This window comes from Anopheles arabiensis, chromosome 2 (assembly GCF_016920715.1).
Source record: "Anopheles arabiensis isolate DONGOLA chromosome 2, AaraD3, whole genome shotgun sequence".
Lineage (NCBI taxonomy): Eukaryota > Metazoa > Arthropoda > Insecta > Diptera > Culicidae > Anopheles > Anopheles arabiensis.
Genome location: NC_053517.1, coordinates 23,656,935 through 23,684,400, shown reverse-complemented (window position 1 = coordinate 23,684,400; position 27,466 = coordinate 23,656,935). Strand labels below are relative to the sequence as shown.

Genomic DNA, 27,466 nt, shown 5'->3' with positions numbered 1-27,466 from the left:
ACCGTCATCTTGTTTACAAGGCCCATTACAGACTAAAGAAGAAAAAAAAAAGTCCACAGAACGTCCCGCAAACAGCGGTCACCTTTTGGGTAATCAACCTATTTGTCAGCTATTGTTCACGCAAATTTGTCTGATTGTCACAAACCGGCACCACAATGCTTTGTCCAGCCGTCGGTACTAACCCGAATGGTGCTGGAATTTAAGTTTCCATGCATTACTCACCGGGCGGGCTTGTGTGTTCACAGTTGTATTGGCACGAATTGACACAAGAATTGGCTTTCCTGCTCCACATCACCCGCGCGCTATAAAGCTGCGGCTCTTTTACATCAACAAAAATATGAAAATAATGGTCCGGCAGGGTGCCCTCCATCTTCCGATGAGCAATTTTATTGTTGTTGTTCTGCGGCTGTGCTTCAGCCGCTTTGTGATGCAGCAACGCAGTTAATGCGGGGAGAAAAAAACAACTTGCCCGTTTTGACAATTCGATTCTAATTTGTGTTTATCGTGACTCACGTTACTTGCCGCTTGCCAGTCTAGGTGCGGGCGCTAGAACGAACGTGAATCATCGGCAGCCCCGGAAACCGAACTCAAGGCTATATTTGCCTTCGTCCGATAAATGGGTTTAAGCGTGGTATGAAGGCGCTAAGGGGATAGTTGGGTTTGTAGTATTTAGAATTATCATATCTCTAGGTTTAAGCCAAGTATCGCAATCGATATGCTAAGCTGAAGGTATCAATGGAACGCATGGCAAAACCATTCCGCCTCTAATTAGAAACCGTCCATTTCTTCATTCCTCTAATCGGCGAACCAATTGCTCACTATCAGCCACCGATGTGAAACCTATCGTTGCAAGATGCCATCGCAACAACAACAGCAAAGGCAACAAAAAAGAGCTTTGAGAATAGAGCCACTTGCCCAAGCGCGCACGTGGGGCGAGCGCACTTATCATCGCTGTGCACGTTGGCACACACGAAAAACTTGAAGAAAAAGCGTTCGATTGGCCTGGTCAGGCATGAGACCGAGCATGGATGCGAGTACTGTTGTGTGCTGCGATCAAAAGCATCGAACAACGGACGTCGAATCGAAGATCGAACCAGTATCGACGGGAGGGTGCACCGGTGGCGGTCACCAATTATCGCCTTACACCAGTTCATTTCGTAATTAGTCAAGACGCTTAAGCAAACCCGCGGTGCTCCGCGTTAGATGGTGTCCAGTCACACCACGGCGCGAAGCCAAACTGCTGAGAAATGGAGGCTCAATCTCTCTATCTCTCTCGCGCGCTCTCTACCTCAGGGACAGCACACACTGTCAACGAGGGCTGGTTGGTTGTAAAATTACACATTTTCTTCGCGACCGACTCGCGTTACTCCACCGCGCTGAGCCTGTGAATGAAAATCATTGCAACCTTACCCAATGGTAAAGTAGTATTTCTGCAATGGCACTTCTTTCTTCGGCCGGCAACACAATTGGCAAGCGGTGCTGGCCCGAGATTACATGCCGGGCGATTGCCTGAAAAGCATTTCTTAAGGTATTGCCACTTGTAGCAGTTGTAGGCGGAAGGGAGGTTCGTGGAGGGTTCGTAAATTATAGAAGCTTTTTCACGAACACCAAAACATGCTGTAAGACTGCCAAAATCGCCATTACATGTTATTCAATTTTGGGGGATTCCCCAAAATGTGAAAAATAAACAACAACCGGTTCGGGGTTTTTTCCTTCTTCCATTCGTATCAAGTAAACAGATATCAGGCATAATACTACGAACAAACAGCACCAAGTGAGCAAAATACTACACACCCCGTCAAGCGAAAGCAATGAGCAATGGACCAAATACGAGCAAATAATCAACAAACCTAGGAGGAATTCGACATTCCTCCCAAAAACCCGAAAGCAGACGAAACGGAACAACGCAAACCAAGTAAATATAGGCGCAACCGTGACAATCCGCTGTACAACAACAACAAAAACGGGTTTTTACGCAAATTTTTCACCAAATGGTGCCAATAAATGTGTGCACAGTGATCACCTGAAAAAGTCGTGCCCAAACCACAGCAAGATATATTCGAAATGTTGATATACTTTACGGTTGGTTAGAGAAAAAGGAGTTCCATTCGTAAAAGCTTTAACGTTGCTTTGTGCGGCATTTCCTATCATTGTAAATCTTCTTTATTGTTTTTATGGCATATAAAATAGTAATTACAAGGCGGCCAAAGGTGAATTCGATCGGCTTTTCAGGATCGGGACTGGATGACAAACGCAGTACTGCTACCTGTCTCTAGCTCCGAAACGACGTATTCCAAACGTCCAGACGTTTCTTCTTCCTGTACATGTCTCAGGCCAACCGTTCCGAGACCCGTTCACTAACCTTGCCGACATATAATGGCATTATTAATGATTTGCTTTGATTGGGAACACAACAGTCAGCGACCAAGCAACGGGGCCGACCACCACACACGGGGTGGAAGCACGGGGAGCGCAGTTTAAAACCCAAACGCCACCGTGGGTTGCATAGATCAATTGAATTTGTTTCAATTAAAATGGCGCAACCAACCCCGTGCAGGCTGCGGTCACCCCGTGCTCACCATTATGGCAATCAGCGCTATTTGACGCTATTGAGTTGACTCTCGGCACGGAGCGTGAGAAGTCAGTGTGTGATGACGGTGGCGCTGGTACGATCGCACCCCAAAAGCTGATGCTGGGAAAGTGATGGACATGAAGCGCTGGACACTGCCACCGTCGGCGCCCGATGACATTTTGACTCCACAAAATTTAGCTTGATAGTGGAAGTAAAGCAGAGGTGTTGTTCTGAAGTTGTTCGATTTACCCTTTGGTCGGATTGCACCGTGTTGTGAAATGGTTCTACGTCGCACAGGGTTGACCTTGAATGGTACCACGCACACACACACATCGAACTGTGTACAGATTAAGACTTCGGGGATAAGACGTACTTTGGCTCATGCTGCCACGAAGAGAGCTTTTTCCTAATGAGCCTGTTTTTTTCTTTCTTTCTAGCAAGTTATTCCCTTCCGTCTCAAAACAACATATTCATAACAAATAAATTATTCAACCAGCTCGTTCATTCACCTTCCCTCTTGCGGGACGGCAGTACAGGCAGAAACGGCAAACGATCACTCCATTCTTCAGCAGCAGAAACTCATCGATCAAAACCTGATCTTTCTGATCAGTTTCATCTTCACTTTCCCGCGTGTGTTGTGTGGTTAGACTTTGCCCTCCACACTTAGCTGTGCTGTTTATTCTTTGCCTTCAAGAGCTCAAGAGTGAAGGTTTTTTTGTATTTTTTGCTAAATAAAATATTCATAAAACCTTAAGTGGGACGACGACTTCTAGCACTCCCTCGTCCGTTGCTAAGGAGATTATTTAAATTGGCCAGAAAACTGTAGTCCTACGAATAAACTGATCCACAGATCAGCGATCATAGACTTTTCGCGGAATACGTTTAACAAGCCGTAACATTCAATCATTATTCATGCAATTTCAGACAAAACATTCGGTTACCATACCAGACCATTGCGTATTCAGTAACGCAGCGTATCCTCAGTCGATTCCAATGCAAACGTCACCGAACCGATCGGCGCCGGAATATCAATTGCCAGCGTGTCCCAGTTTTCTCGGTGTCACATTTTTGGGGCCAACATAAACGGTCATTGCCAAATGCTGTGCTGCTCTTAGAATCCATATGATGTATGTTTCCTTTTGTGTCCACTTACCTGAAAGAAGAGGTGAGAAGAAAACGAAAAAAATCACATTTAGTCTTTTAACACTAACAACACTTTCGATTATTGAATGCTCAGTGCGCTGTTACTTTGAAGGTCTGCTCAAGGGGAAAAGAACATCTTCGAAATTACACTTTCTAATATATCGCAGACAAGGCGCGCACTACTGATGGATGCGCAGTTTCACTCTTAATTGACCCTAGACGCTAGAACGCCCGTCACAGCGTCATTGAACCGCGATCGATGAAATTATAGGCCCCGTTCCAGCCGAACACAACCGTGCGCAAACCAAACAGCATCGCGCGATCGGGTAGCTGAAACTGGACATAAAAACTGACACCATCCATTTTTGGGGCTCCGAAAGCCACAAGTCCAAGGATACATGCACCCAAACACCCACTCGCACGGTACCCGACCGCTTCTAGAGATGAGTCTTTGCAGCCTTGAAGCCAGCAGCTTCATTCACAAGTTCCCCGCTGCTTCGATCGCGCATAAAGTGAAGGTTTTAGTTTCTTCTTCTTAATGTCAATGTCGGCCAAATGTGCCTGGCCTAAAGCCTTTTGGGAGACGGCAGTGTCTTGACCTCATGAAACGAGCGTAAAAACGCAAGCCACCCAAACAGACGCAACCAACCTACGCTGTATAACTGGGTCTGTGATCTTGGGAGTGCTTCCTGGTGCTAAAAATACGTTCCAATAAGCTACACATTCGCGCTCGCAGCCATTCAGCCCAGATTCCTAACCCACATACACATCACGGACAGCAGCAACGGTAAGCATCTAATAAACAGCCAACCGCAGCGCTTAAAACTTACCACTCCAGACCCTGGCCAACAACAACAGCAACAGGTGTCTAGCAATGCTAGAGTGGCGTGCCAGTAGCATAGCCACCGACACGATCGATACCGATCGGTATGCATGGTGCCCGTGAACCAGCTGTGTCCCGAACTGTTGGCGAGATCCCGTGCGGTCCTGACTAGATTCTCGATTCAAGATTAATCGAGGTCAGGCACGGAGTCGATCAGCAATGATGGTTGCATAATGCATGACCGCTTACGGCATCATGCCAGCCCGGGCAACCGCCGCTGTCGCTGCTGCTGTTGCTGCTACTGCTGGCAGTCTGGTAGCTTCTAATGCCCAGACAGAGAGGTCGGTAGGTGCCTTTTGCTCGTGCTAGCACCGATTGGAACGGTTCCACCGAGAACTGAACCGTGCCATGACGTACGTACTTCCAGCTGGATAATGACTCATTTAACGCTAGCCCGCTGCAGGTGAGTTAATCTGGAATTGCATCTCAATGATGTCGCACACACCAAGTGGTGGCACCGGGTGGACGTTTAACAAGAGCGAGTAATAATAGATTGCATTAATTAAGCTCACGCCGTGCCGAGTCATCACGCAATTGAACTGTTAGTGTGACACAACAAAAAACATACTTTGTTTGGATGTGGTTTATGGGATGATCTTGTTTTAAGTCGAATGTTTTATTCAAAAATAAGGATGATTACAGATTACACGGACAGTCTCGTGGTACAGTCGTCAAGTCGTATGACTCAATAACATGCCTATCAGGGGTTCAAGCCTAGAATAAACTGACCGCCGTTGCAAAGTCTATAAGTCAATAAGTCTTAAAAGCGTATAAAAAGGCCAACAGGTCTGCGTAGGACGATACTCCAAATATAAGAAAAGGAAGGTGGTAACGGAAAACTTCCTGAATATTTAAGCTTGTTTTTAAATCCAAAGACACAATCGTTTCTTTCCGATGCTTGGAAACCTCCCAACCTCTCTGCAAGCTATTTTTGATTTCTTCCAAGCTCGTCGATGGGAATTTCCCAATCATCGGTAAGAGATCAACTACCCTGCTTTGATGCTAGCGAATACTTGTTCTGCTTCTTCAATGCTCCGCATGTGCCATACGCACCAAAACTGCCCGCATTTACACAGCCTTACTTGCAGCAATCTTCAAAGCAGCAATCCAAACCTGTTGTACCAATGTTGTACCATGCGAAGCACAAAGAAACAGGCAGCCTCCGCGTTTGGGCCTTTCCTAAGGCATCAAACTTGATCGAAAACCTGATTTCTTCCCTGCTCCAGTAACCACCAATGCTCTAGCTAGCGTGGCCTAGCAACAGTGGAAAACACAAAAAAAGAGCCAACCTGCGTATCATATCACCCAGAACTGGTCCCAAGGTAAGATGCAGCAAGCAAGACTCGCAACGTTCCCATCTTCCTGCGGGAGTGTTAAGTGATCCGCTCCTGCGTCTTGCCAGTCGATTGCTCGATCGAGCGGCACGAAAGTGAAAGGCTGGAAGGATACGCCGTTAGGTACTTAGGGGGGAGACCAGCGACCCTATATCAAAGAAGCGTATATCCCGCGTCGTTAGTGCGAGCCTTGGTGAGAGGTTCGTCACAGCGCTGCTATACTTCTACACCTGCTGACCTCAAGGTAAGCAAGTACGATCGATTCATTTCGACCCTTAGCGCAACTCACGCACCGACCCCCAGTTACCCTTTCATCGCCCGGTCCGCTGACGTCACCATTTTGTCCGCTGCAATAGTTGCAGTGTTCTTATTGGCAATGGCGGAAATTGTCTATCGACAGTTCATTAGCCACTTTGCGGACGCACGCACGCACGCACGTCAGTGTGCAAAACGGAAGTGTCTTTGCCGGTGGTGATTTAATTCATCCGTGCCCTAATTGTGGTGCCGTCGATGCATTGTCAGGCTGCAACCACCGATTGACCAAACCACCCGGCTAGAAACAAACGAAAGCCTCCAAGCACGCTAACGTATCACGAGATGTCAACGTGCCCAGATCAGTGCGAGATCGCCTGCCTCATGCGCTCATTTCCATAACGGCCGATAGTGGCGGTGTGCGGTCGGTCGGTGACGGAAATCGTTTGCCGACAAATGCAACCCGCACAACGGCGACGAGTCAACAAACTGCAACAGCGCTTTAATTTGTTATTGTCACTCTCGGCAGCAAGGAGTTTCCAGGGTGGAGGGGCGTTTCCAAAATTTGCATACCGTTTTGCACTAACTTGCGCACTAGGGTGATCCGTTACTACACTAAACCCTTTGCGCAACGGTGTGTGCATCAGGTTGTTGCCTCGTGTTTTGCGCCAATTGAGTTCAACAACTCACGAGCTAGAATGTACTTAGCATACGTGCTTGGTAATAATGAATTTTAAAATGATCATTAAAAATAGCTTCAATTTGCTTACAAATCTGTTATGACAGTTCATGAGAAAGTGCTTAAAACCAGAACGTGCTATTTGTGGTAATTTTTCTGTAATTTTGGTCTTCATATTTATGTTTACTTCGGGCAGCGCCGTCCCGACGAACAGCCTTGCAGCCAAAACAGCTGTTACACAGAAAACACCCGCACGCCTACTAGTCCAGTGACCTCATTCTGGGTGGGTGCGTGGGTTGTACTTTTACTCCATTAGTTAATTACTTTAGCCACCCTTGACAGTGAGGCCCTTCGTGAAGGCCTTTGAACGCGATTGCGCAAGTTAACCGCTTAACTTCTTATGCGTAGTGGTACGTAGTGAAAGTAGAAAGAGGCTCGTCTGTGGTTTCGGTTTGTTTTGGAGGCATGTTTTCACTAGCTCTAAGAACATTTATAAGCAGGAGGTTAATCCAATTAGCATAGGACGTTATGGGACGGTATGACATAATATTCACATTCGGAATATGCTTAGCAGCATTACCACATCAACTCACTGTTAGCTGCCTTAACACGAAACCATACAGCGATACAAGCATTGTCCATGTAATGTCCCATATTTATACTGCGCACTGTGTGACAAGAATTTTCCAATAAAGGCATCACTGACCTAACCGAACACTGACCCGGGGTTTGCTCCTTCTGTCTCCTCTGGTTGCGTTAAGCGTTAAGTTTGTGATAACTGAAACCGCTGTTTGAAAAAAAACACACACACACACCACAGTCGATTCACATTGCCAGCCTCCCCACCCATTACTTTAGCACCATGTTGCACCGATCATGGCAATCGTGTCGCAAGTCAACGACTTCTGTAACCTGCCCTGCACGTACTTAAACGGAAACTGCACACACCGCGTAAACTGACCGTAATCGTCGGTACCGTTTATGCAGGCACCGAATCCGAGCGGCTGGGCCCGACCGGGAGGGCTTTAATTAGAAGTGCCCAACACCAAACACTGACCGTTCGCTGAGCGATCTCAAGACAAGAAGCCTGTAAGCTCCTCGCACGTTAGAGGTTGTGTGAAAGAGGGACGTTTTTTTTGCGAATTTAATAGCTTACGTATATGCAGTGTAAGGCGAGGCGATGACCAGTTAACAGCTGTCGTACCTTTGCCGTACCACCAGGCAGCAGCAAGGTGCTACTTCAACGGTGCTACTACTGCTCAGCGCTACAAAGCTGCCCAGGCGAGCTTCTACAAATTCTACGCTACCAATCGTACAATAAAATGTTCATCTTCCTTTTCAATCGGTTACTTAATTGATTGAAATCAGCGCCCAAAAAGCATCGCACACACATCGCCGCTGGGAGCCTTGACATCTTTTCGCACTGGCCGCGTTTGTGCCCCACTGGATGAACCACGGGCAAAAGAGACAAACATCATCATCATCATTTGGGCCTTCGATCGAAACATCCCAAATTAGGCAAAGCCGAAAGGTCAGCGGAAATGCGCACCGCTCACAGCACAAAACGGCCGGGTGTCCGATCAGTGGCAGGGTTTCCCAATCGCTCAATTATATGAGCCCGTGAGATGGATTGATGAGATTTTTTTTCTCTTCGCTAGGACAGTGTGAACGGTTGAGTTTTGGGGTTTTTTTTATAAAACTGTTGTCAAATTATCATTCTAAAGCGTCGTATTTAAATGGAAACAAAAAATAGACAAATTTTTGGTGTGCAGAGCGCAGCCTGTACTGCTTACAATCTTCACTAATCTACATGCTTCAAACGTATGGTCACAAATAATATCCAAAGCCGTAAACAACAGCTATTCAAATACAACTCTAGCACGCTAGTATACGACAGAAACCTCCCGCGTCATTTGCGCAACCCGCGGGGTAGATAATAATGTCACCGGCAGGTATTAAATACCACGCAACTTAAACAGCACATCACGTTACAAGTGCCACCACTTCTGCGTATGATCCTATCGGATCAGTCTAAAAGAAAACAGAACCGCTTCAACCCTCCCCCAGTGTGCGAAGTTTGCATTGCAAATTCTTTGCGGACGCTGGTGATAGCGCATCGGGCACACGTGTGATGACAAATGATCATAACCACCTTCGGCGTCTTATTGATTGCGCATAGCGCAGCATGTGCCCCACCGCAGCCCTACCGAAATGGACTTCTGACGATGACAGATAAGGCACCACGCTGCGAACGTGATTCCGATCTCGCGGGCACGATACCCGCGTTCCGATTTGACATTTGCAATCCCTGAGGGTTTGCCTGGTGACAGCGGCAGCGCCCGACAGGCGACAGTTTTGCTAATTGCGTTCACGCGAAACGGTTACCTCTATGGCGGCCCATTCGCGAATGATATGCTTTGTCTCGGGAATGAAAATTCTAAACGAAAGTATCGCAATACCAAGCGCACCCAGTTACACCGGAACGGAAGGAAAGTGAAAGTGTCTACATTCTTTTCTTCAAAGACCCTGTTTGCTTTTTCTTGCAAACATTGCTTAAATGTCACCCGCGTTCAGAATGCGCTCTCTTCTCCCTGCAGCTTGCAACAACAGCAGCCCGTTGTGCCCGCTTGTCAGTCAAGTCACGTTGACTGATGCTGCCTTCACTTATTTGTTGAGCATTTTTGCCGCACTCCTGCTGCTACAACCGTTTCCCACCCCAACGGCGCACAATATCACGTGATGTGTTCTGTCGCTACCTCAGAATAATTATGCATCGTACAGTTTCGGGCAAAGAGTTTATTCGTCTCCTTTTTTTTTGTTTTGCTTCAAAAAACGGCACGTCTGTGGCACAAAAAAAAACACGCTTTACACCGTTTCAACGTGAACGCAGTTCCCTTGCACAGTCGCAGTGCCGCCGCGAGATTGAGTTCATCGAACGCATTATTCGGTGCGGAGGTCTGTCATTAACGGAGGTTTCGTGCTGCCGCTGCGATGCCCCGAAGACGCTGACAGACGCTGTGCCTACCCATTTTCGATGGTGCAGGAGGTCGGTGGCAGCGCCCTGTGAAACCCCCGCAGGACATGTGTCCCGGCCAGACCAGGCCGGGTTGGCGGTGCGGAAATGCATCGAAACCGGCTTTTTACCCCAATGGCATAGCATGATGGCGGTGAACCCGAGTACCGCCGCGCACAAGGAACTTCGGGCGCCGAACATACGCGAAGGAAGAAGCACCGTTCTTCCTGCATTTTGAACGATCTGTGCCAGTCCCCGCTTGCCACAGCTCGAGCCTCAACAGGCAAGGCTCGAGAGCGCCCCATTATGGCAGTGGGCTAACTATTTCCCCCCTGCCAGTAACGAGTAGGCACGGGCAGGATTCAGGGTTCGTTTCTTTTCGTTCGCATGTTCGTTCCCTCCACCGTTCGGCGCTCGGTTCATGGCCGAAAGCGTCCCGCGCTTTTCAAGGATACGCGCACACGATCGCGTGCGGATTCTGAACCGTCATCGCCTTCCCACCGGTGCGATTGTTGATATTGCTGGCGGTGCGATCCGATAGACCCACGCATATTCTATGCTTCCCATAAATCAAGCCGCGATTGCCTGCTCTGCAACGTTGTAGAGTAATTGTGTGGCTTTTGGTCCGATTTCGATTGCCGGGTGAATCAACGTCCAGCGATGGAGCGCTAGTATTTCGAGTGGTTTTGTTTCGTTTTACTAAAGCTCAGTCAGGCACTTGATGTCAGCTGATAAGTTGCTGCCAGCATCGTCTACCATGATCAACGCGGAAGCTTTAAGTGCAACAATCATTTACCTATCAAACCAGCAGAACGGCAACGAACGAGCACGAGCAGGAACATTGTGATGCCGGTATGACTCGAAGGTTCGCAGCAAACATACGCAATTAATATTCTCTAATTATTGCACGATTGGTTTTGGGGTGCATTGTGCACGTTCGGTGGAGGGTTTTTGTTCCTGCAGTTTCACCGGGTGAGGATCGGCTGTCAAGGATATGCGGGTTATGATATCGGCCGATCGGTGCAATTAAAATCGACCACCTATCGTGTGTCATTCCTCTGGGCGACATCATCGCGACGGAAAAGGATTGTCAAACCGAAACATCGCACACATGGCTCGTTCCGGTAGAATGGGTGTCTCGTGCCATCCATGCGCACACACACACAGAACGGGTTCGGCAGCAGCAGCAGCACGTTACGGGCATAAATTTGGAGGTCGCCCCAGCTGGTTTAATATTCGGGTCACGATTTTTATTAGCACCGCAGCTCCGTTCTGAAAGTGATTGTTTGGTGCCCATTTTGGAACCGCGTAAATAGCTTGGGCTTCCAGTGTCGCGCTTCGGGAAGGGTTGGTAGACACGTTATTGACACTCGCCTCGCATGTACCGTAGCGTGAAACCATACATATTTCATGGTTAACACGATGTTTCACAGTCGATTCGGATGGAGAGCCTCGGCTGATCGAAGAACAAAGACGAATGCATCTACAGTGCGTTTACTGGGCTTTTACTGCTGGACTATTTTAAAAGTTGTAATAACTTCTTCATAATTGATGGACTGATCAAATAAATTTGTATCGATATAAAATTAAATCATTTTTGCACAAAATCGAAACAAAGTTTCGCGCCCTCCGCTAGCGTTGCAGTCTTTCGTTAAACATTCACGCGATACTGTACGCAAACGTACTGCTACCGTTCCCACCGCTGTACATCATTTAGCTTCATTGTGAAAATAAATAAAGCGAAACGATTCTCCCCGTTTGCCCTGATCCCACACTCCTCGCCCTCATTCATTTTTCTCTTCACTCTCTTCCTTCCCGCTCAGTGTTGAATGGAATGCTGGCCAAATCCGAGAGTGAAAACTCATTAACGGAGAGCAATTAAATTGCACCCCATCTCGGGTGGCTCGAACGCGGGTCTCCCCCGCCCGCGGGGAAAATCGCTAGCTAGAGATAATAATAAAAAGAGTCCGATGAGGGTGGTGGCTACACTCGTGGCTGCATTAATGGCTGCGTTCCACGTGCGCGGAAAACATCCGTTTCCGTGACTGTCGCAATTTCCTCCCCACCACACACTCTCCCGCAGGTTGTTTCTAAACCCTCGAAACGTGGTGTTTGGAAAATACGGCGCGCGCATCGAACGTTCTACACCACGTGAATTTGGTATCGTGCACCATTTATCTTATCCCCCGAAGCGGCCACGTTGCCGCCAATCTTCTACTTCCCGATCACGTCCCCTTTGACACATACACAACAACTTTTTTGTGTATGCATAGGCCACATTCGGGAACCCAGAGGCCCTCCGTCGCTGACACTTGCTTTTTTCTCTCATCAAGTGAAAATTGCTTCCATTATTTTGCTTGCAGGAAACGATCTCTATGTATGTGTGTTTGTACGTTTTCCCTCGACCGTTCCACCAGCCATGACGCTGCTGCAAGCGAAACAGTAACGCCTAAACGACCACGAGGCTGTGACTCTAACGCTCGGCACGATGGCATCGTGATTATCCGTTGCCAGTGCAAAGCGATTGTTGTCCCATCGCAAACAAATTACCATTCGCCATAAGCAATGAAATAACAATAAAGAAAACATTATAATTTACATCCCCTAAACGGGGAGACAAGTAAATTTGTACCAAGAGACGCGTCGTTTTTCGCTTCTGTTCTTCACTTCCAAATCATGTTGGTGGGTATGTGGACAGCACAATCCGAGCAACAGGGCAAGCTTGACTCGCTTCAACACTCTCCCAATCGTTTGATATCTTCGCGCAAGGTTTCGCGAATACGCAATCATTGCTATATTTGTGTTACTACAGGCCCGTTTCGTAGCGCCCCGTATTGTCACCGATCGTCCGTCGGCCAGATTTGGTGCACGAAGGGAAATTCCTTCGCCTTCATGATGTAATCCCATATCCACACCGGAAGAGGAGAGCGACATATTTGTATGCAAATGTGGGCACACTGCCAGTGCGGTATGATGATGATGAAGTAGTAACGTAGTAATTGAATTTTCGACTTTTTATGAACAGATTAATCCACTTCAGAAAGCGCATTAAGACACGAAGATTTGCTTTCTACTCGTGATCACCTCACTGTGAATAAAGGCAAAGCTTTTGCTCATTCATGAATCATAGGAAAGCAGGGAAATGGTAACACATTTCGGCACACATTCCGGCTGCTGAGTCATATCTTGACAAGCTACTCTAAATTAAATCATTTTATTACCGGTACATCAAACGCAATGTCTCGGCGAACATGTGATGCCGTCACGTACAATCCACCAGTGCCTTCGTGCTATAGATAAACAATGCTAAACAGTGCCACACACACATCCACATAATGTTATCAGCCTATCAGCCACGAGTATCAGCCTCCTCGTTAAAGGGTTCCGCCGTGTACACCTACCGCGGCAGGTGTACGGGACGTGGTTAGTGAGATATTTATGAGCCCGACAAAGTGCGAAAACTCTACTGTACGACGACTGCCCAGAAGGGGTTCGCTTCGACAGAGGTGAAGGTTACGGTATTGGCAATGATCCAAACAGAACTGACCCGATCTTTACCGTCTATACACGCGTTCGAAAGCACGAGTAGGGTCGCGCGGCGCACGTTAGTCGAGTCGGCGAGTCGCCAGAACTTCGCATCTTATGGGCATCTCGTACACTAGATGCCGAAGGTGGTAGGGTAGAGCAGCATGGTGGCAATAGCGACCCGATCTACACAATAAACCGCCGGCGCTAATGACGGGTGCGTAAGAGGTGGACTCGAAAAAACGTATTTCCTCGTTCTCGCGGGCAAGATCGTGCCCACCTTCCTCGAGTGTCGCTTGCGCCTTCCTCCGGGGTGGTTCTCCGGTTAGGGCACAGATCCTCCGCTACCACCCCCTTCTTTGTGGCGGCTGTGTAAGTGAGCTTATTAATTGCGCAAAAAAGTACCTAGTAGCGCATTGCATAGCTGCTGCTGCCTGCTGCTGCTGTCTGTCTCTGCCTGTATCTCTGACCCTGACCGGAGACGCAGTGGTTTTTTTTTCGTTTTACTCCGCCACTGCACCAGTTCTTTCTACATCGACACACACACACACACACACACACGCACGCAGCTTGAGTAGAAGGCAAGTGCAAGAGGCTTGCGAAAGCTAACAAAACCCTCACCGACCGACCTCCCCTTTGCTAATTGGAGCTCGATTAGAACCCGTGTCGGTTGGGACGACGACGACGCTTACCTGTGCTCGATGCCACCGCGGGCTGATGGCTGGTGGTGGGCAGATCATTGATGACACTGTATCCAAAGTAATCCAGCTTGAACGAGTGAACCGCTGCCGATTTTCCGAACACACACACACACGCACGTCCGCTACCGATCGCTCTTCATTCACTTGTCTTGCGGGGGTCTGTTTCGCTGCTCACTTACGCACGTTTTCCTTTTTGGCAGCCACTCGGCGTAGCGTCTTTTGGGAAAACTTTGGATCCACCAACGTAACACCCACACGCCGTAGCAAGCAAAGCCGCTCCTCTATCAATCAAACTGTCAATAAAAGTTCAAACTTTAACATACCGAACGGTCGGGCCTACTGCGGTTCCTCCTCTACACCGTGACGGAAATTTCCCTCGTTTGCCGCCATCGAAGGTGTATGGCAGGAGGAGCCACAGTACACAGTTTTACGATCCCAGCACATGGTAACGGTTGGCCGATAGGGGTTGAATCTCGTTGTCACTTTCACACTCTCCTACAGCAAGAAACCGTGTCCCGGGCAATGGGCAAAGATGCAAGCGACGCTTAGGGACGCGTGCAGACACTACTACCATCGCGCACATCGCACTGACCACCGCATGCTCTATTAAATTTGGACACATTTTAATTGCTGCTTAAGCTTTCGTAAAGCTTTATACATTTTCATGGCCGGTGCACGCTTTTGCTTCGGGCACGAGTTTGTGTGCGGTTGTGTGTGTCTACTACTACTCGCTAAACTCCGAACCGTCCCCGGCAGCCAGTGAGAGTGAAGAAACGAGTTTTTCGTGTTTTCACAGCTGGCCTAACGCACACACCCCCCCACGCGGACTGCCAAACGTAAGTTAAGGAACAACCACACAAAACGTTAAAAAGTGAAACGTATAAATAGGCATCGTTTTAAGGCTTGAGCAAATGTAAGTGGCGTTGTACTGCCTTTGTTGGATTATTCAAGAAAGCATCACGCAAAATGATGGTTTCGAGTTGCAGATAAAGCCTGATAAAACTTTTAAGACTGTTTTTATGTGGCTGTAGGGCAGCCAGTTGATGTCTTGGTCAAAAATATGTCATTTGGCCTTTTTTGAATATTGAAGTAGTGCCACCTAGTAACATTCACACAATGGAGCAGCCGGGTGGTCTAATGATCTAACGCGCCGGTTCCTTTGAAGACCGTATTAGCTTCGATGCCCAAGTAGAATGTCCCCCGGTATGCCCTTTACAATGCCGGCATCACTGGTGTCAGTTACGCCAAACAAAGGAAGAAATGGAGAACATTCTTAACAGGGTTGTCACTAATTTGAACCACAAACAGATAAGCACAATCAAACATTAAGTATCTACAAAAAAGTAAACCGTGCAATTATGGTCTAGCGTTCGTTTTAATTCTCTCGCCCACAAAAAAAACATTCTTTTCAAATACGCATATTTCTACCACCGATCACAACACACAAATGTTTACGCTTTTCAAACAACCAACAAAAACCACTGACACTGTGGTGTTAGCCACATGTATGTGCATTCATCAACTACTATTAGCACTTCACGGCCACGGGACGAGATGCTCTTGGAATTCAAATCCAAAGCCCCGTCATCTCCCCTCAATTGTGACACCATTTTCAGTTGAAATTCTAATCGGCAGTTGGGAAAACATCAGCACCGGAGCTTTTAGCACCTTTTTGACTCACACCGCAACGTACCCGCGACGACGCTACAAAACGTTCTTTGCTCCCAGGTATTGTGTGTGAACTTACTCCTAACACAGTAAGAACAGTCTAGCTGTCATTCCATCCACTTCAGGGTTACGGCTTGCCTGTAACACAGCAAATTTCTTCTACATCGAGAGCCGACAAAGTACTGGCTTGATCGAAGGCCCTCGCTGTTTTCTAGCCCAAAACAATATCCTACAGTTTGGCTGCAGCGCATTTCGCTCGACGATGACGTTGCAGGATATGAGCGGAACAGGTCGGCCAGGCCGGTTTAAACTGCATTTTGAGCGCGCGCCCCCATCAAGCGCAGTGTGCCCTTCAGAGGCTGATTGTGCGTCTTGTGGCTCGGGGGTAAATCGAAATTTCCCAAATATTGTCTGACGTTCGCAGACATGGTAGCGTCATGGTGCTTAATTCGGATGAAACAACACCTTTTTTGTTTTGCTTACACCGAGCTATTCTCCGTCTGTTCGGAGGATTCATTTCGGTAGAAAATTATATTCCGCTCGCCGAATACACAATTTAAGAACACACTGCCAGACCAAACGCTTAAAACGGGAACGCAGTTCGTCACGTATCATTACGTTGCGCATCGTAGCGGGGAAGCGGTGAAATTTTACCACACTACATCTCACTGTACATCACGTGAGATTCGCGCAAAAGCTCCCGTCAGGCCCTGGATGCTGCGCGAATAAACAGAGGCAACGGTAAACATGGGACGCGCGTTATCACAATGCGACACCTTGTACGTGCGGCTGCTTTGGGGAATGTTTTCACACTGTCACACCTTGGATTGAACTCAGCACACGGTACGAACGACTTCACAATTTGATACATTCACGATACAAATATTCGTTTAAACTTCTAGCTTTGTAACTTGTAACTTCCAGCTACTAATCCTACACAAGATCCTATCAGGACACAGCACTTTTACCACGTGTTCCCAGGAATGGAAAAATATCAATTTCGAAGATCTAGGCAGATCACGCTTGCCGTGTACTTGCCGTAGTAGGCGCCACCCTGAACACCTTCCGTCGATCGCCCACACCAAAAACCCCCAAACCAACAAACTCCGCAAGCTCGGCGCTACCTACTGGATTGTGCGCTTGGCACTGCTGCAAGTTCACCGAGGCGCGCACCGTTCGCGTTACCGTATCTGTACGGTCTGCGTCAAGTGATAATCCCGAGCCTGTCCGAAACCGAGACGACGATGACGCTCCGGTACAGTGTGTTGTGTGTGCGTGCGCTGCGTCGGCCTCCGTCGGCCCTCCGCGCTCCGCCGTCTCGCGGTTTGCCGGCGGGGTTTTGCTACCTCTCTCCCCGCCCCACCTCCCCCTCCCCAAGCCCTCGGACGTGGCGCCGATGATCTCTACCGGTCGCACGGAACTCCCTTTCCAAGCCCGCTGCACACGCTGCGCAGCACTAGTAGTTCACTCTTGGCTCGCAGCGGAAGCTTTCCGTTTTTACAGGCAGGCACGGTATCAACCTCGAACGGCGGCGCGATCAACAAATCGCTTATGAAAACAGATACGATCACAGAGAGAGAGAGCAACTCTCTGTTGAGGTACACACAGGAGGCTGTATATGCTGCTTAGTAGCAGCGCCACACGATCGTCGAGCCGCTATGAGAAGCGATCTTGTAGAACAACGACCGCACAGTCGCCAGAACAGACGGGCGCTGCTGATCCAACCACCGTATATGCTGACGAGTAATAACGATCATCCCCTCCACCCTCGCAAACACTCTCTCACACACACGCACACACACACACGTGTGCACACTGGCACTACCGCGAGTGTCAACGTAAATGCCATCGCAAACGAACCGGAGATGATGTCGCCGCGCTCGTGTACGAGACAACCATAAAGCCAACCCCAAAACGACAGGTAGATAAATAATAAACAATAACACTTCGTCTAAAATGATACACGATACACACATGGCACCTCCACTCCCCTGATCCGCATCTTCACCCCATCATCCCCCTCCGCCTTTCGCAAAACCCGCATAATTAGCAGATAATGAATTCGCCCACGACACAGCAAGGGATGGAAAGTTGGCGAGAAAGGCAACCCGGCATTAGACAGATAGAGATAGAGAAAACGTTGTGATGAAGAAGAGAGAGAGAGCGAGGCAGGTGGATGAGCTCTTCCGAATCGACGTGACTGAGGAAAAATTGACGCTCTCCGGTTCGTGATTGCCCGGTAAGTCACGCTAACGAAAAAAAAACCACCCGCACTAGCGATCGGTCACGCTTGCACTAGCGACCGTCTGATGGCGCCACCGTACAAAGCGCCTTGCTTACCCACCGGCCAATTAGTGTTGGACACTTTCAAACTGCTTTTGCGTGCAAACGAAGCAAAACAAAGCCTCAACCGAATTCTAACTGAAACTCACAATTTCGACGCAATTTACGCAATCGCGAAACCGGTTTGTACTTCTCTCGCTTTAATCCAGAACTCAGCATCCCCGCGAAGGACCAAGAACGAGTTAACGATATTCAACAGGATTTGCATATTTTTTGGCAATCGGATACTTTCTTCTCGCAGTGGCTGGAAATAACATAAACCCCCAAGCGCAAGGCTTGTTTTGGTGAGAATGTGTTTGGCGTTGCATCGATTTGGCGTGCTGCAGCCAAAACTGCACCATGCATCCATATCATTTGTGCGCATGCTTATTGCATTCGAAATTCCCTACTCAAGCTTTCCCAATGGTCGATAAAAGGGAATGTCTGATTGTACAACACAGCGCGTGTGGTGTGCGAAGTTTTGGAACGGACGAAAAGCTCCACCCTCGCCTGTCCCTATCTGCGTTGCAACAGCCAACTAGTTCAATTAAATTATGTCAGAAGGCAAGAATCGGTTGTTGAAATTATGGCAGCAGAAAAGGAAAGCAGGTGCACCACCGATTATTGTCTAGCTTGGTGAGGTACATAGTGAGCTAGGCACGAAAACTTGTTTCAAGTGAGCGTCACTGAAGGTAACCGGAACGATTACGATTAATCAATGCTAAAGCACCGCGTGGAGGTGATATGTTTTGGTCCACTTTTTCTGAACATTGCTCAAAAATGTTCCAGAACGCCTTGCAACCCGGTGGCAGCAACCGTTCAAGGTACATCACATAAAATACTCGTTTTCACTCGCAGAATAGCGGCGGCAACGGTGAAGGTTCGCCAAACCATTTTGTTGAACAAATTATCAACGAACCAGGTGACCTAACCGGCATTTAGGACACTTCGTTCTTCATAATTAACAAATAGCGCACCCAATAAACAACGCAATGTAGCGCTAATGGGTTCCTGTACCACTTTTGCACTGTGCAAGGCAAATCCCAATCCCAGTCCTTCACCTTATTTACGCCGCAGTTCTGGTGAGCGTTCCTGATCTTGATTCGATCCTGCGCAACGCATCAACACAGAGCCGAAGGTTACTCGGCTGCGTCCGGGAGTAGAAGCCGCAAAGCAATTTAATGAAGCTATAAAATGCATTCCCGAGAACGTTCGACCGATCCCTTGCCGACCGTTGTATGGCCTCCAGGCACCGGGGAGGAACAGCACAGCATACGAGCCGAGCCGGACGATCCTGCCGGGGCAGATGGGTACCGCGGGCGAACATTATACGAAGGCCACCGAGACAACCTTTAACGATCCTGGCTCTTATGCAGCCCTCTGTGGGCTTCAGCGTTCTGAAAGGCTTGTGCGACGCGAGTGCAAGCATACACAGGAACTTCAAGGTGGCTTCCTCGTTACAGAAACAGAAGAAAAAATGCACCCACTCTCGCCACATCTCTTGCACCCGCAAACCACTTGCTCCGACGGACGCGTACACTTTCTGCCCCTTTTAAGCGGTTGTATGCGCGATTGCCTCTTGCATTGTGTGTGCAGCGTTTTGATTAATCGTGAACATTTACATCACGGCACGGCCCTCAAGCCGGAAGAAAGCACTACACGACGGGCGCGATTCATGGGGTTCGGTTTTATCGATTCAAATCGCACTCCGCAGCACCGTCCCTGCTTAATGGCTTGTTAATCGACTGAAGCTCCCACGCTGCCTCACGCCCCGTTCGAGCGTTTTCGTTTTCTTCTCTTTCTCTCTCTCTCGGTCTGCCCCGGGCGTGCTGCCTTCGCTCCACCTCCGTCAAGGTTACGAAAGCTTCCGTTTGATTGATAAGCTCGGACAACATTCACCACCCTCTGGGCGGGCTAGCTGACCACCACCACCCCATTTTACGGCTAAGGGCATGCACGCTAGTAAAGCCGTACGCTAGGTGGCCAATATGCTGATTTTACTTCCGTCCGATACACAAACACACTTAAACACTAAAGTTCACACAGTTCACCCCAGCTGCCCTGCGTCGGTGGTGCAGTGCCGTATCGTACAGTGCACGATCGTTACACACGCGGTTTCGTTCAAAACTGTTCTACACGCACGCAAAACGCGTGCGTCCTCCGTGCGCTCCGGTTGCAAGAATACTGAGGGCAAGCCGGACGCTGTCCGGCCGAGACCGAACGTCTCGACTCGCGATACCGACGAGAGCCACCGTACGCAGATCCTGGCTTGGGTGTGTGTTTGCGGTGCTGCTTTGCTCCCACATCATGCATCACACACGGCCGTGCGCCAGTGCACCCCAGCGTGACCTTTTGCGCTTCTAGAACACAGTCGATCATCGGGTCCAAACTTCCGTCCGCGCAACGGGTTCAACCACTGTTGCTTGCGCTTAAGTCCTCCCCAACCCGTACCATTCCAGCCACATCAAACCTTCACACCTTCGCCAGTTGTCCCCTAGGATGTGCCGCCGAGCAGCAGGGATGATGCGGCAAGCGTTTGTCGGTGCGCCGTAACGAAGGGCACGGCGCAACGGCAAGCGCAACAGTATACATCCAGTGAGAAGCTGACGTTTGACCTACACGGCCGCAGCCTGACACACCTGCGAGGCGCGGAGCGTGTATTTGTATGGTGTGCCGCGAACTGCCGAACCGGAGACCCGGTTGGCGTGGCGTTGTGAACGGCACAACACAGCATTCACAGGCCCGCGGAGGTGCACAGGTCTCGTGACACATCGCGCGTTAAACGCTTTGACGCGACAGGACTACGCACTTCGCAAAATGGGGGGGCCAGAGGTTAACCGATCTGCCCCGTTCAACGCCGGTTTGATCTTGAACGACCGGACCGCCATTTTGTGCTGCCCTCCCCGCGGGGGTTCTCTCTCCGCTCACGTTGTGAACGTGTGACTGAAGGACATCCAGTTCCGCCCGGGCACTGTCGAAGTGCGTGCCCCGTGTTCTCCAGCGCTGCGGTCAAAGCGTATTGCACGGCAGAGATAGTCCGTTGCCCAAACGCATGCTGGTGCGGGTAAAACAGGTGTGTGCATTCGGTTACTGTTACGAATCTTTTGCAAGGTCCACCTCGGGATGTGTGGAAGTAAGTCGAATAATAACGAAAATAGCCATTTTTGCCCACTAATCAGCAGCTAGCGCTGAGCAGGCACAATACATCCAGTGGTAAAGTGAAGCAACCTTACACATTAATTGCATTTCGTAAGCGCCGTGTCAAATGTCAGGGAGCAGCACAAAAAGGCTCGACCAAAAACCGAACAGCCGAAAAGCCGTGTGTCACCGAGGTCGTCCGGGGCTGGTGGTTCACGCTGGTCTCGGTGAGCAAAAGTGCAGTGGAAGTAAAGAAAGAACAAAAAAAAGCCTACTCTTACTACCCTACAAACCTTGTATGGAATTGTACATTGAGATCTCTCGGCAAGACCTGATCCTTCCTTCCTTATCCATTCCGAGCAAACCAAGATTCCTGGATATGCTTTACTACAGCAAAAAAACACACACACACACAAAGAAACTGACCAAATTGGTGTCGGCAAAATACAAAAGAGGCGTGTTGAGGCACTGAAAACTGGTTGTCCAGAAACCAAGTGACCTGACCTGATAACTTGGATTTTTTGTTTTGGTTGCCTTCAGTTCAGACAAACGGTGACGCAACTGGTCTACCGCAGGCGGGCTACAATTTCACCAATTGCTGGGCGCGAACCTAGGGTGGGGGACCACAAAACTTGTCTTTCCTGTTGCGCTTAACGAGATTCTTCCAAAAACCGAAAGCCAAACCAAACTGAAAGACCTTGGCAAAATAAATCGACATCCCTTTAAGGATGTCGTCGTTTGGTGTCTGTGTAACAGTGGGGAACTGTGAAAATTCTTCAAATCTTGGCAGGTTTCCATCATCAATTAACCTTCAATATGACCAACATAAGTGTGTATGAAACCTCTACTAATATTGATTCCAGCAAAATTGCCCGAGGCGGTCCAGAGCCTATTCAGCAACCAGTTCCTTGCACCTCAACATTGCTAAGGCACGCCCCGGGTCCATCCCATAATTGGATGTTACGCTTCGTTTAATTACTTTTCCAGCTCCGTGTCTGGGACCGGGCCTAATCGGAAGTGCACCCGCGCGACCTGCCGGTCCTCTAATATCTAACTAGGGTGTAAGATACGGACGTCTGACGTCTGAATAACTTCCCTCATTTCCTTGAACCTGTGTAGGGCGCGCACTGATGGCCAAAGTCACCCAAGTTTATCGGGCGCGTCGCTATCACGATCAGTGCGCGTTGGTCAGTTTCACGTACAAGCACACCATATCAACGCTGGACCTGCCTATTTGCACAGTCAGTCAAGTCAGAGAGATGAGATAAAGATGAGAAACCATCGTGCCAGCCAAGACCCTATGTAAACATGACTGTGCTTAGGAGTGGCTGTATGAGTGTGTGTGTGTGTGTATACGTTCACAAATGTGTACGTTCGAGCATAGCGTACAGAGGGTGTCGGATATTTAAACCTACACGGGAGACTTTTCATTGCCACGTTTTGTTTGCCAACTGATGAACTTACCAAGGTCGCAGAAGGCCTAGCTAGCAAGTTCACTGTGTGTACTGTACAGCTTCTTTGGGCACCATTTTTGATGCCCTATGCAAGGTTTTAGGAAAGCTAGACAAAACATTCATTCCTCTCATACAAACAAGTGTGGGACGACTCTCTAATCAAAAACCTAATGCATTTATCATTTTTACTACTTCTAACTCCACGACTACTAAGAGGTCATACAAGCGTCTTAATGATTTGAGAACGGTCTAACGTGGTGTACGGAACTAAATCGATCTCGCACTCGGCGTATCGGCTTTCCGAACTTCTGCGGCCGTGTCTGCATTTCGTTCACGGAAGCAAACCACAGAAACTTGGCAGAAAGAATGTCATTCTAACTGCAAGAGTTTCCGCCGTACTGGATGGAGTCACTTCCGCTTCTCACCAAAACAAAAAACCCACCCATTCCAACGAGCGAGATATTGCACACCTCGACGCGCTCGACACCGTTGCAAACCGGATTGCTTGCTGGATTTGCGCAACCACCGATCCACATAGCGGCGTTCGGCGGAACTAATCCAAAACGCAGCGATCGCAAAGTTGGTCAGAATTGGTGGCTCGCCGCGATCGGAAACCCAAAACCCCACGAAGGCCACGCGCCGTTTGGGTTCCGTAACTGGGGCGCCCGGGTGGTTTTGGCAAACAGCAATTTGGAATGGCAAATGATCGCATCCAACGATCGGTGCATGGCGAGAGTGATGCAAAACATAATCACACGAAATTGCAAAGAATTGTTGAGGATTGGCGAGTGTCGGCCAATTCTAAAGTCGATAGGCTCGATCGATAATCTCAGTTGGCATTGCAATCCAAACTGATGGGGTTTATATTTCGCTTCTAGCGACAGCTTCAATTGCTTAATCTCTCCCAATGCTATCGCGCCTTCTTCGCCCTCTTTCTTATTGAATCGAACTGATTCATTGCCCTAGGGGGTCGCACAAACGCATCGATCGAAACGGCAAACGAGTTCATCTGGGTCACCGAGTGCTGGCCAGCTAGTCATTAACCTTATTTCGTTCCGCATCGCCGGACACCCGTGCTGCTGCTACTGCTGCTGCGATTTTGCACACAGATCACGTATACACAATGCGCTTGGCTGTGCAATCCCGCCACTCCCGGGACAGGTTTTGCTGCCTGCACCAAACAGCCCAACAGGGACGCATTTATTTTGGCAACATAGGAGGACACGTACCGGTCAAAGGCTACTGCAACCCTTCCCGTGCCCGGCCAGACCAAGAACCGGTTCAGGTTGCGTAAGATAAGTTGGCAGTAAAACAAAGCATGCCACGCAAACTATAGCAGCCTGTTAAAACGATCCTTCAGGTATATCTTGCCGTTGTTTGAAGAGCAGCTTCGCCACAAGTGTTGAGAAATGAAACCGAGAGTTGTACGCTTAGATTGGTAGACACGATAAGTGACAGGTGCTTAACTGTAAAGAGAGGCAAAGCACTTGTACGTGACAAATGGACTCCAGCATACTTATTGTTGGCAATTTGCAATTACTTGATTTATCAATCTCCTTCACTTTATCGATCTATTTCCTAATGTTCTATTCATTCCAACTCTCCTCCGGCATCTTTCGATGCCATCGGAAGATAGTGCCAATGGTGTGATTGTAAAACTGCACACCGAGCTGCATCGAGAACGTCCAGCCAGTCGCACCATCATGCAATTAGCTCCTCTAGGGCTTAAACAACCTGTAGGAGCGATCTTGCTATTGATCATTATTTTCCACCTCAGCGGTTGCAAACGCGTTCCCTTAAGGTATGTCGATTAGGAAACATAGCATTCTAACTCTAATGGCAGGTAAATTTAGATAGCAATAGAGTTGCTTGTAGTAAGAGTAGAGCAAAAAAAAAGGAAGAAGCCTTAGATTGCTCTGTAGCAGTTCCCGTTCTACCTACAATTGCTCATTGGGTCGTAATTGTACATAAAAATGTTAACGAGCGTCAGTTTAAAAAGCAGTTCATTGATGAGTTAGAAAGTGTAATGTCCATTAGGGCCTACTTAAAAGTAAATTAACAGTTACAGGTACCATTACACAAATTGAGCTCTTTTCAAACACCTGACATCTTTTTTGTTCTGTCTTCTCATCTGTAAACTCAGTGCAGAGGTGCTATAATGATAGCGAAATTAAATCGATAGTACGTCTTTCATTTTATCTTGCGAAAAAAAGAGACAGTCCTATATAGACCGGGTGAGTGGAGAGGAATGGAAATAGCACTGCTTACAATAATGAATTGGCTGCAACTATCAGCCCTCATACGTTTTGTCTTTGTTTATGTTTTTTTTTTGAGGGGTGTTAACATTACACCAGGGGTAAGCATAATTCAGTGCCAGTCACAGCTTAACACTGACAACCCATAAGTCTTACATAAGCCACAATCTTGTCTTGGCTCAAAAAGAGGCATGACCTGCATGGGCTTCAGCACTTAAGCAAGCATAAAAATCCGACCCCCTTCGAGGTACATCGAGTGACATTGTACGAGCGCAGCGCTAAAACTAGGACAAGTGCATCATAAAATATTGCGGTCGCTGCCACTAAGCCGTCTCCGCGGTTGCTTTGGAATGATGTGGGTAGGTTGGTAGTAGATTTACATATAAAAATACTTTTTGATAGTAATATTCCTCAACCGTGTTTACCTGTGGAGCTGTTCTCGAGCTTGGAATATGTTAATAGAACCATTTCCAACTGGTCGGCGAAGCTTAAAATAGCTTATTCCAGATGTTATGGCATTTATGCAGACATCTCAAGAGAGTTGGATGCAAATGTGTGCTCCGTCGGCAACAAATAAAAACCCAAAAAATTACGCATTCCTACCGCTCACATTCTCAGAACAGAACCTTTTAACCTTTCCCCGTGGTGGACACCGCTCGTGAACTGGTTTTCAGTGTTCAGCAGCCCCTCCATACGCCCCTGCCGGAGTGTAGTTTACGATTATAACGTCCCGAACGTGACCGTTTCGCGCGGACATCACTACCATCCCTCCCGTCCGAGCAGCAGCATCAAACGACTGAGAAGCAAATGGGCAACCTACCTGCTTCATGGTGATGGTCGTGACTCTCGTGCCCGTGATGCCCATGGTGATGATCGTGGTCATCCTGCAGATGGTGCTTCAGATGATGCAGATGGGCGTAGAAATGGTGATGGTGCAGGACGCAGGCGAGATCGGTACAGTTTAACATAATTCCGTATTATGTGCCGAGTGTGTCGCTCGGCTGCTGGGTGGATGATATCGTCGCGTCGCAAACCCTGTTTTGCTTGGCTTTTTGTTCAACAACTTTCCACACTGTTCACTATTAGCATAGCCGCACACGGTGCGAAGAGAATACCTTCCAAAATGTCACCTCGTGGCTCACGTAATCCGGGCCGGATCTTCCGGAAGATTTTGCCTCACACCTGTACTCGAACCGGCATAAAACGAAACCTGTAAGACAGCGGGAAGAGAAGAAGAGTGTGATTAATGCCGGCTTTTTTGCTTTTGCAACTCCTAGCTGTACCCGAACAAGAAACGCTAACTTCTTCCCAACTCCTCAGACGGTCAAGACAACTTGCCGCCGATCGTTAGAAGCATCACGCACACACACACGCACACTCCTTTCTTGCACGATGCGAGATTCAAGGATTTCGAGAACTATCCAAAACCCACCAGCCGCTAACGATAATCAACGTCAACGTGGTGCGTTCAGTGCGGACGAACACTTCCTGCAACACACCTGCGCCCTCAATGTTCTAGCCTGTTCGGGCAAGATGAATGTACTGCCAGCTGCTAGACACTGACGACATAGAACCGTACGGATCTCGCCTCTGCCATTGGGCCAAGATCTGAGTGCCGCTATATCGAAGCGTTCGCCCCCTGTGCGCACGCTCGTGTGTCCTTGGCTGGCTGTTCAAATGTCGAAGAGCCATTGCGAAAGATTGCGCCAAGCAAACGGATCCGACCGGAGTCCGGGGGGCGAGTGGGAGAGAGGTAGAGCGAGAGCGGAGCTGCTGATTATTTGTGCGACTCCCTTCCCATGCACGGCCATGTTTTGCATAGAAGTTCTACTGAAGGGATGAGGAGGAGGTGTACATGGAATGGCAAGGGAACCTGAGCGTCGCTTCTTCACCACACACAAAGAGCGCGAACAAGTGCGAAACGCTACTAAAACCGTGGAGGTTGCTGCGGTGGAGCAGCCGGTAGTGTGGATCGAGATAGATTGATCAACGGCGTGTCGAACGGAGGCGGCGGCGAGCGGTGCTAAAAGCCTGCCCGTGTGTCTCGCCGTACTTTGGCGATGAAACTAACGATAGTGCTGTTAATTAAAACCATGAGAAGGTTCAACGGTACACTGTGCTCGGTTAACTGCTGATTGTAATACATACAGCGCCTACATTTCCGACACCAATTTGTCTCGCCGAAGCTTCCGGGAGAGTTGGATGTGCTAGCGGATATTCTAAGCGACAGTGACGTTAGTTTACTGCTGATGTATGCAAAGTTGCATCTAATGAGCTTCCTATCAAACAAAAACTAACAGTTGTAGTATATCTAGATGTAAGTAAAATAATGGAAAAACAATTTTTGTTTCCTATGATTATAAATCATATATCAGAGAAAATGTTGCTTCTAAGATCATTAACATTTCAAAAGCAAGTAACTTTCAACATTGTTGTTCCTATTTTTCATATTAATGCTTTTAGTTGTATGTGTTTTAAAAGTTCTTGTTTCAAAATCTAATTCCATATTTTAAAATGGTTTAATGAT

The 27,466-nt window shown here is 48.4% G+C and overlaps 1 protein-coding gene across 4 annotated transcripts in view; it reads right to left on the bottom strand.

Annotated features, from left to right (window-relative positions):
* LOC120895374 (protein catecholamines up-like) overlaps positions 1–27,466 on the bottom strand; it is an 82,044-nt gene that overhangs the window by 38,455 nt on the left and 16,123 nt on the right. For all 4 annotated transcript variants that reach the window (XM_040298679.1, XM_040298680.1, XM_040298681.1 and 1 more), the window contains one exon: positions 25,760–26,149. In XM_040298679.1, the coding sequence (XP_040154613.1) occupies positions 25,760–25,907 (148 nt within the window). In that variant the 5' untranslated portion in view covers positions 25,908–26,149. The remainder of the gene's footprint in view (positions 1–25,759; positions 26,150–27,466) is intronic.